Source organism: Anolis sagrei, chromosome 12, assembly GCF_037176765.1.
Source record: "Anolis sagrei isolate rAnoSag1 chromosome 12, rAnoSag1.mat, whole genome shotgun sequence".
Classification (NCBI taxonomy): Eukaryota; Metazoa; Chordata; class Lepidosauria; order Squamata; family Dactyloidae; genus Anolis; species Anolis sagrei.
In genome coordinates this window covers 155,980-166,412 of record NC_090032.1, presented here as the reverse complement: position 1 = coordinate 166,412, position 10,433 = coordinate 155,980, and the positions used below count along the sequence as shown (strand labels likewise).

Below are 10,433 nucleotides of genomic sequence, written 5' to 3'. Positions count from 1 at the left end.
CATTGGCCAAGCCGGGAGAGGGGCGGGAATAACGGGGGCAAAGTCTGAACCCGATTGGCCGTAGTCCCCGCCCCCTAGCGGGCCTGTACGTCAGACGAGGTGGAGTGACGCTCTGGGACTACAACTCCCGGCGGCCTTTGCGCATGGAAATAAGGTGAAATTGTTGTTCATTCGTTCAGTCGTCTCCGACTCTTCGTGACCTCATGGACCAGCCCACGCCAGAGCTCCCTGTCGGCCGTCACCACCCCCGGCTCCTTCAAGGTCAAATGTGAAATAGGTTGAATGAATTCAAACTGCAGGAAAAGGGGCACTTTGTATCCCACTTTTTCTGCGCATGCGTCAGCTAAGGAGGGAACGGTGAACTAAAGTTGCACTGCGCAGGCGTAGAACTGACTTCGCGCCGGAAGTGACGCCACTGCGCTTTCTCCACTTCCTCTCCCACCCAAGATGGCGCCGCCCGAGAAGCCGCTCCGCCTGTGAGTGAGGGAAGGGAAGCGCCCAGGGAAGGTGGGCGGGCGGGCGAGCGGGCCTTCCTGACGGTTCTCCTCTTTCCGTCTCTGTCTCCCGGCAGGCTGGTGTGCGGCGACGTGGAGGGCCGCCTGGGGGCGCTCTTCGCCCGCGTCCGCGCCGTACAGAAGAAGAGCGGGCCCTTCGAGGTAGGCGCGCGCGACGTCACTTCCGCCCTTTGCCTGCCCGCGCATGCGCCCTCTCACGCCTCTCCTCCGCCTTTCCCCGCAGCTCCTGCTCTGCGCCGGAAGCTTCTTCGGCTCCGCGCGCGACCCCGAGTGGGAGGACTTCCGGGGCGGGGCCAAGAAGGGTGAGTTTGTCGCCATGGCAACGAAGTCTAGCAAGTATATAATAAAGCAGCATACAATAATAATAATAATAATATGAAATAAGCAATATTGTATAATAATACAGTAATAATAATATATAAATATGTAACTAGAAAAACTAATAGATATAAACATTATAATATCATATAATATGATAATACTAGAATAATAATAGGTAATATTCAGTAATATAATGATACAATAATGATAATACTAATGCTGCAATACTATACAATCGTATATAAAACAATAATATATATTACCATTATAATAGCATATAATATGATAATAGTACTACAACAGTAATAAGTGATATATAATAATATAATGATACAATTATAATATGTAATATTAATGCTAAATATATATAATCCTAATATATATATATATATATATATATATATATTATAATACTATAACATATAATATTTGTGCAATAATAAAAATAATATAATTATAATAATATGGGGCAAAACATAAAATACTACCACAATGATATAATTTATTATTTATTTATTTACTTTGCTTGTATACCGCAGTTTCTCAGCCCGTAGGCGACTCAACGCGGTTCACAACAAGAGCAAAAGTCAATCATATAATCATCATAATATATAATAATACAATAATCTATAATGTTACAGTAAAATAATATTGCAATATTATATAATAAGGTATAAAATACAATAATAATAATAATAATAATAATAATAATAATAATATAAAATTGCAATAGCACTATGTAGCCCAATTTTTGTTCTTGGGTAATCAGTGTCATCCTTTCCTAATTGGTTCTACCATCAAAACAGAATGTATCTTTAGATAGATATGGAATATAGAATATGTCTGTAGATGAGCCTCCTCCCCGCAAGCTCTCCTTGCTCCCTCCCTCAGCTCCCATCCCGACGTTCATCCTGGGCGCCAACAACGAGGAAACGGCTGGACACTTCCCGGATCCCGGTGGAGGCGAACTGGCCGAGAACATCACTTACCTGGGTGAGTGCAGAGCAAAAGCAGTGGGAACTTTCTAGGTGCTTTGTTTTGGTACCAAAAGCAATTGGTAACTTTATTGATACTTTGTTTTGGTAGCAAAAGGGGTTCGGAACTTTCTTGGTACTTTGTTTTGGTAACAAACCAATTGGTAACTTTATTGATATTTTATTTTGGTAGCAAAAGCAATTGGTAACGTTATTGATACTTTGTTTTGGTAACAAAAGCAAGTGGGAACTTTATTGATATTTTATATTGGTAGCAAAAGCAGTGGGAACTTTCTTGGTACTTTGTTTTGATAGCAAACCAATTGGCACTTTGTTTTTGTAGCAAAATAGTTGAGAACTTGTATTGCTGAAGGCTTTCATGGCCGGAATCACTGGGTTGTTGTAGGTTTTTTCGGGCTATATGGCCATGTTCTAGAGGCATTCTCTCCTGACGTTTCACCTGCATCTATGGCAAGCATCCTCAGAGTTGAGAACTTTATTGCTGCTCAGTTTTGGTAGCAAAAAGCAACCTTGCCTAGGCCGTAATTGTCAGGACTGTGGGTCTGGTCCCAGTTGCAAGATTTTTAAGGGTCTTGCGTCTGAAATTTGGTGCAGTGCTTTTTGCGGGCCAGCGTGTGGTTGCCGTTCCCTGCCTGAGTGCCCATTTGTGTCCTAACATTGCATTCTTCTCATGCCTTTACTTCCATCCTTTGTGCCCCACGCTCCCAGGCCGCAAGGGCGTCTTCAGTGGGGCCTCTGGGCTGCAGATCGCCTACCTGAGTGGCACCGAGTCCACGCAAGAGCCGGCCCCGGCCCACAGCTTCAGCGCCCACGATGTGGCTGAGCTCCGGGCCTCCTTGCTCTCTGCTCCGGGCTTCAAAGGCGTGGACATCCTGCTGACCTCTCCCTGGCCCAGGGGTGTCCAGGCCTTTGCAAACAACGCCCCGGTGAGTCTTACAAACAATGCCCTAGAGCAATATGCTGGCACCATAAAGGTTGCCCAAATCTCTCGGGGGGGGGGGGAGCAGGCCAATTGGGCTTTTTCAGCCCAAAGGTCAGCAGGAAGCTCCCTTGCTTGGATGCTTTTCCCAAGACAAGGCATCTCTACGTCCCAGAATTCCAGACATCTGGCTTCTTTCCTTCCTTCCTTTGTTCATCCATCTTCCTTCTTGTCTTCCTTCCTTCCTTTGTCCATCATCCATCCATCTTCTTTCCTTCCTTCCTCCTTCTTTCTTTCAATCCTTCCTTCCTCCAAAATAATATAATCATAATAAACTTTATTTATACCCCGCCACCATCTCCCCAACGGGGCCTCGGAGCGGCTTACGTGGGGCCAAGCCCGAACAACAAACCACAATATGAAAATACAAATTGCAGTAAAATAATCAACATAACATTGAGGTATAAAACATCAAGACATATAAAACAATATACGCAGAACATAGAAGCCAAACATAATGGCAGAGAGCGGGCCGCATCTACATAAAAGCATCCTGCTTTCTTCTTTCCTTCTTCCTTCCTTCCCTCCCTCCTTCCTTCCTCCCTCCCTCCATCTTCTTTCTTCTTCTAATGAGCTTTGTGTCTGAAGGGGCAGACCTTCCTCTCACCCAGAGTTTTGGGGGACCTGTTGGGTGAACCTTCTGAAACCTTCTCAAAGGGAAGCCTGTGATTGAGGCGCGTGCGCTTCCCCTCGCAGGGCCCCGTCCAGAGCCAGGCGCCCGGCAGCTCAGAGCTGGTCTCCCTCTTGGCCGCCAGCCTCAAGCCCCGCTACCACTTTGCCGCCCTGCAGAAGCTGCATTACGAGAGGCTGCCTTACAGGTGCGTTGCCGGTCTATCGGAGCACGGGGGGGTTGTAGCGCTGCAGTCGGGGGCTTCCCTTTGACGGAGCCCCCGTTGCCTCTTGCAGGAACCATGCTGTGCTCCAGGAAGCCGCCCAACACGCCAGCCGGTTCATCGCCCTGGCAAACGTGGGCAACACAGACAAGAGCAAGGTGAGGGAGCCCTGATTTATTATTATGATTATTATTATTATGTGGTTTATACCCTGTTGTATCTCTCCCAAAGGAGACACAAGGCAGTGATGTCTCTGTTGTTGTTGTGGTTGTTGTTGTTATGTTTATACCCCACTTTATCTCTCCCAAAGGAGACTCAAAAGAGCTCTGTATCTATTATTACTGTTAGAATGTATTCTCGCTTTTGAAAACCCAGCTTGGATGTTGCATTAGTTCTAAGTTATTTGTTGTCCCTTTCTTCTTCTCCTCCCCTCTCCGGCAATGCGTCCTCTCTGTTTCTCCGGCAGTACCTGTATGCCTTCAGCATCCTCCCCATGGCTTCCATGGACCCGGCGGAGCTGGTCAAGCAGCCCCAGGACGTCACCGAGAACCCTTACCGGCAGGCCTGGGGCAGCAAGGGCAGCGCCTCCCACCTCCTGCCAGGCGCAAAGGTCTCTCTGGGACCGCAGGGACAGAGGGAGCGAGCGAGGGAAGGGCTGGTTGGTTGACTGAGGCCCTTAGTCCAGGCTTTGGTGCAGGCCTTAGAGCAGGCATGGACTAACTTTGGCCCTCCAGGTGTTTTGGACTCCAACTCCCACCAGTCCTAACACCTCAGGCCCTTTCCTTTTATTTATTATTATTTATTTTGGGTATTTTTGCCCCGCCCTTCTCAACCCCCTGGGGGTGGGGGGGACGACGACACTCAGGGCAGCTTCCAGCCGGCACATATTTGATGCCTACAAGTAAACACATTAAAATACACATCAAAAACAATAATCTATATATAAATAACAATGTAATGTTCGTTTGTGGGATTAACATAACTCAAAAACCACTCGACGAATTGACACAAATTTGGACACTACACCCCTAACAGACCAACAAGTGACCATCACTCATAAAATCCCCCCCAAAACAGCGGAAAGGACTTAAAACTCCCCCAGAAAGCTAAATGATGAAAAACTAAATGACAATGCAGAAAAAAGGAGGGAAGGAGAGAAAGAAAAAAGAAAGAGAGAAAGAGGAAGGGAAAGAAAGAAGGAAGGCAAGAGGTAAATAAAGAAGAAAGGAGAAGGAAAAGAAATAGGGGGGAAGAAAGGAAAGAGGTAAAGAAGGAAGGAGAGAAAGAAAATAAGGGAAGGAAGGAAAGAGGGAGCAAAGGAAGGAGGGAGAGAAGGAAAGAGAGAAGGAAGGAAGGAAAGACAGAAGGAAGAGGTAGAAAAGGAAGAAAGGAGAGGAAAAAGGGGGAAAGAAAAGGGGAGGGGAAGGAAGGAAAGAGGTAGAGAAGGAAGGAAGGAGAGAAAGAAAAAAGGAAATAAATAAATAAATAAAACTTTGTTTATACTCCCACCATTCCTAACATCCTCAGGACCTTTCCTTTTCCCCCTCAGCTGCTTAAGCAGAAAAGGAAAGGGATCAGGAAAAGGAAGGGGGCCGAGGCCGTTAGGAATGGAGGGAGTTGAAGTCCAAAACACCTGGGAGGAGGGCCCAAGTTGGCCTTGCCTGCAGAAGACGGGTGGACTTGGGGGCCTCTCCAACCCCCCAACCCCCTTCTCTCTCTCTCTCTCTGTCTCTGCAGGGAGAAGACACGGAGCCGGCCTCCCAGTTCTTCTTCGACCTGAGCCGCAAGCCCAAGGGCCGGAAGCGGCCTGCGGAGGGAGGGGGCGGGGGTGGCCCCCGGCAGGAGAAGCAGCAGCAGCAGAAGCAGCAGCACCGGCCCCCAGGCAGCAGCAGGCGCCCCCGTGAGTCCTGCAGGGATTGGTCTTGGGACGTAAGCGGAGGCAGGCCGGAGGGAGGGAGAAGTGGCCCCGACTTCTGAGGGAAGCGGTGCTTCTTGCTTGCGGTGACACTGCTCTTCCTTCCTTCCTCCCTCCTTCCCTTCCTTCTTTTCCTCCCAAAGCCCTGCCGCCGGCCGCCTGCTGGTTCTGCCTGGCCAGCCCCCAAGTGGAGAAGCACCTGATCGTCAGCATCGGCTCCCAGGTGAGGCCCAGGCACCCCCTTCCCTGTCTTCTACTTTATTAAACTACAAAATAATACAATATAATAATATAATAATGCAACAAGAACAATAATATAATATATTATAGCGCTCTGTAACACTATGCTTTGTGTTCCTGGGCTATCCATGTCATTTCCTATTTGGTTCTATCATAAAAAAAATGGGGAAAGTTTGTCATACTGTCAAAATTTGGTCTTTACGGGCGGGAGGGAGGGACATCCTGCAGCACATTATAGTGTAGTATTACTGGGAGTCGGCTGCATTAAGATCAGTACTGACTGAAAGGTCATGAGTTCGAAGCCAGCCTGGGTTGGAGTGAGGTTCCAACCAATTGTGTAGCTTGTTGTCGACCTTTGCAGCCTGAAAGACAGCTGCATTTGTCAAGTAGGAAAATTAGGTACCACCTCTGTGTGGGGAGGCTAATTTAGTTAATTTATGAGGCCATAAAAAAAATCTCTAGCAAAAGCATGCGGGGAATGTGGAAGTACTTCGTCAGTGTTGCAGATGGACAGTGAAGTGACAGCTCCCCTGATGGCCAGAAAAGTTGGAATGTTAAATAGCCTCTGACTGTCTGTCTATATGTGTTGTGTGTCTCTGGCATTGAATGTTTGCCATGTATGAGTACATTGTAATCCGCCCTGAGTCCCCTGCGGGGTGAGGAGAAGAGCGGAATAGAAATACTGTAAGGAAATAAATATTGTATTGCTATAGTGATATACTGTCACATTTTAGTATGTTACACCATGTGACATGATTGGATTGTGCCTTCCTGCCTGGGAGAGGGGGGTTGGACTGGGTGGTCTTCTTTGGGGCCCCTTCCCACTCTCGAATTCTGTCTGTCGCTCTATTACGGCAGGAGGGGCTTCGACAAGAGGGCCCCGGGGTCTCTTCCACCTCTTCTAGAACTCTCTGATACTGAATAGTATTGAAATGATAATAAGTATTGGAAATAATCTTATAAGAATAATAATAAATGATGTTAAAGTATGACTGTTGCAGCTCCAATGTGGGCCTAACGGCTGGGGGTCTCCCTCCCTCCCTCCCTCCCTTTCCCTGCCTGCCTCAGTGCTACCTGGCGCTGGCCAAGGGGGCCCTATGCTCGGACCACGTCCTCATCCTGCCCATCGGCCACTGCCAGTCCGTGGTGGAGCTGCCCAGCGACGTGGTGGAGGAGGTGGAGCAGTACAAGGCAGCCCTGCGGAGGTTCTTTGGGGCCAGGGGCAAGCGGTGCGTCGTTTACGAGAGGAACTTCCGCAGCCAGCACCTCCAGCTCCAGGTACGAGCCAGGGAGGGAGGGAGGGAGAGCACACCTGGATTGCCATTGTACATTTGACAAGGGAATGGAATGTCATCCCCAATATATATTATATCCTTCCACATTCTAATCACCCTTTCCCAGCTCCTAATGCCAATCTCCTGGTGACTGGGATGGATAAATGATCAGATAGATGGGTTGGTGGATCAATAGGTAGATGATAGAGAAAGACACAGGTGGAGAGAGAGAGAGAAAGAGGGAAATGTATTGGTGAATGGATGGATGGATGGATGGGTAGATAGTAGGCATGTGCAATCCATGGTTCTAAATGGTTCCAAAGTACTTACAAAACTAAAATTCTGGTGGGGAACACTAGTGGGCGCTGGTGCTTTGCTTCTACAGTGTTGGTCAAGTTCTGGTGGTGAAAATTTCAAAACTCTAACAAAACTTTCAAAATTTCATTATGATTTCATTATTGGTGATTTTTACGACAGAACCAATTAGGAACTGCCATTTATAATGAAATTTTGAAAGTTTTGAAATGCCTAGTAGATAGATAGAGAAAGGCAGAGGTGAAGAGAAAGAAATGTATTGATGAAAGGAATGGCAGGTAGGTGGGTGGATAGAGACACAGGTGAAGAGATAGATGGGGAAAGAGGGAATGTATTGGTAAACAGATGGATAGATAGATAAAGACACAGGTGAAAAGAGAGAGAGAGATGGAGGTGGATCAATAAATAGATGACAGGTAAAGAGAAAGAAATGGAGAGCTGAGTAGGTAGGCCGAGAAAGAGAGAACAGAATATAATAACTTTGTTGTCATAGCACATCGTACAACGGAATTAAATGCCATCTCATTACAATATATTGTATGTGTGTGTGCGCGCATGTGTTAGTCGTCCCCTGCCACATATTGCTTTGGCCAAATCTGTGTTTTGTGTGTGTATATATTTGTGTATATATGTGGTTTTGCACATATGTTGTAATGTATTTTTTGTTTTGTTTTGTTTTTTGACTTTTTAAGTCCCTTATGCTGTATTTTTCAGTGTTTTTATGAGTGATGGTCACTTGTTGGCCTGAGAGGTGTCTTGTGTCCAAATTTGGTGTAATTCGTCCAGAGGTTTTTGAGTTCTGTTAATCCCACAAACAAACATTACATTTTTATTTATATAGTTACCCCCCCCCCCCAATATATAAAATGTGGATACTTAAAAAGCCTTACAGTTACCAAATATTGCTGACTCTTTACAAAGGCGAGACTAAACGTATTCCCCTCAGAGCTGCTCAGAGGCAGACTGCCTGGCATCCCTTTCTCCCAAAGACTACGTCCCTGTGAGGGAAAGGAAGTAGAAACAATAGAACGCATTTTATTGCAGGGCCGCTATTACAGAGTGCAACGTAGCCAACTTTCATATCCAATCCTGTCCGCATGACCAGCCCCATATGCAGGGGATTGTGAGGTACCTTTTAGAGGGCAAGTGCCACAGGGTGACTCTCATCGTGGCAAAACCCCTTGCAGTGGCAACAAGGCTGAGAAAGGAAGTAACCTCTGAGAGTGGCGTTACTTGGAACCATGTAGATGTGTCTTGCAAAATGGAATTCTCCTGAGATGGGAGAATTTATCAATGACTGTTTATTCACTGATGGGTCTGTGCACTGCAATATATATTGTTGTTGTATATAATAATAATAATAATAATAATAATAATATACTCATAATAATAATAAAGAATTACCAAAATACTGTATAAATAATATATAGAATTACCAGAACCAGATACCCATCCTTCCACATTCCCATCACACATTGGGAGAGGGATGGGGCCTTGGGGAGCGTTGTGGCAGATGCCCCACCTTCCCGGCCAGGCGGAAGCAGTTCCTGGTTGGGCCACGGCTGCCACAGAGAGAGACCGGGAGGAAGGGCCAAAGGAGGGTCCAGGAGAGGAAGGGTCCCTCCGCCCACCGCCCCACCCCCACAAGACGACCCATAAGTTTAAGCCTGAAACGAGGAGGCTGTTGCCTTTCTCTGTGATGAAGAGCCTTGCTGAGGGGCGCTGGGCCCCCGTGATGTGTTTCCGTCTCTGGGGGAACGGGGCAGGCCTCCCCCCTCCCCCAAGACCTTACCTTTGCGCTCTCGTTAACCCCCCCCCCCCAACCACGGGTCCCTCCCTCCGTCCAGGTGATCCCGGTCCCCCAGCAGCGCTGCTCCGCCGAAGACATCAAGGAGGCCTTCCTGTCCCAAGCCGAAGAGCAGCACATTGAACTGATGGAGATCCCGGAGCACTCGGCTCTCAAGCAGGTAGGTCAGGTTGGAAGAGTAAACACGCAAAGCGCCCCTGCTAGGTAGCAACGGCCATTCCTCGTCTCGTGGTTTCTCCTCCAGTGGCGCAATGGGTTGGACTGCCTCAAAGGCAAGATGTTAGTTCCCATCCCTGGAACACTGCAGAGTCTTGGTTACAGTTTGCAGAGATTTATATCACAAGTAGCTCACTAGTTTGAGTAAGCACACTTGAGCTCCGGCTTTCATCGAAGCTCCTTTGGAAGTTGAACGGGAGGCGATTGTCGCCCACGAGGCACCCACGTCCTCTTCTTTTGGGCCCTGCAGATCGTGCAGCCGGGGACGCCGTACTTTTACGTGGAGCTGGATAACGGAGAGAAGCTCTTCCATCGCATCGGGAAGACCTTCCCCTTGCAGTTCGGGAGGTACGTTGTTGTCGCCGCTCCGTTTGCAGCCAGACGCCTAGGGCTGGGTGGCCATCTGTCGGGAGTGCTTTGATGATGATTTTACTTTTCCTGAATGGTAGAATAAAGGGGGTTGGACTGGGCGGCCCCTGGGGTTGCTCCTATTACTATTGCTATTACAAAGGCTGAGTGGTCATCTGTTGGGGGAGCTTTTATTGTGCTTTCCCTGCATGACAACAGGACGGGGTTGGCCTGGGTGGCTTCTGGGTGTTCCACTGAGATACTGTTGCGTTTCTGTGGGTCAGGATGTGTCGCCCACGCCGGGTGTTTTCCTTTCCGCAGGGAGGTGCTGTGCAGTCCGGCGGTGCTGGGCTTGCCCGGCCGGGCGGACTGGAGGGACTGCCAACTGGGGCGGGAGGAGGAAGCGGCCGCCGCTCAGGACTTCCGCCGGGCCTTCGAGCCCTTCGACTTGCCCCAAGCGGACTGAGAAAGAAAAGGGGGGGGGGACCCTTTGACCCTTGAGACCCATGGAGGGCCGTTCTCTGTGGCCGGAACCCCGACCCCCAGGTGGCCTTTGGAGCAGGAGGACATTCTTTCAGTGGCTTCTGTGTTGATGTTGGTGAAGAAAAGCATGTAAACATGCGGTATTTTGTAAGTTTGTAAATAAATAAAAGACTGGTTTTTACACATGCACAC

The 10,433-nt window shown here is 48.2% G+C and overlaps 1 protein-coding gene across 1 annotated transcript; it reads left to right on the top strand.

Annotated features, from left to right (window-relative positions):
* Positions 1-356: 356 nt before the first annotated feature.
* CWF19L1 (CWF19 like cell cycle control factor 1) lies at positions 357-10,422 on the top strand. Its single transcript, XM_060757900.2, has 14 exons — positions 357-476; positions 572-656; positions 739-817; positions 1,728-1,829; positions 2,540-2,757; positions 3,507-3,628; positions 3,717-3,801; positions 4,110-4,253; positions 5,381-5,543; positions 5,702-5,781; positions 6,867-7,076; positions 9,235-9,354; positions 9,661-9,758; positions 10,080-10,422. The coding sequence occupies exons 1-14, from the start codon at positions 448-450 to the stop codon at positions 10,222-10,224; spliced, it is 1,680 nt and encodes a 559-aa protein (XP_060613883.2). The 5' UTR covers positions 357-447; the 3' UTR covers positions 10,225-10,422.
* Positions 10,423-10,433: the final 11 nt, after the last annotated feature.

Bases quoted from the DNA above. Each gene is read 5' to 3' on its own strand.
- CWF19L1 (XM_060757900.2), top strand. From the start codon at position 448: ATGGCGCCGCCCGAGAAGCCGCTCCGCCT. The intron at 657-738 runs GTAGGCGCGCGC...CTTTCCCCGCAG, and splicing joins AGAAGAGCGGGCCCTTCGAG to CTCCTGCTCTGCGCCGGAAG. The intron at 1,830-2,539 runs GTGAGTGCAGAG...CCACGCTCCCAG, and splicing joins CGAGAACATCACTTACCTGG to GCCGCAAGGGCGTCTTCAGT.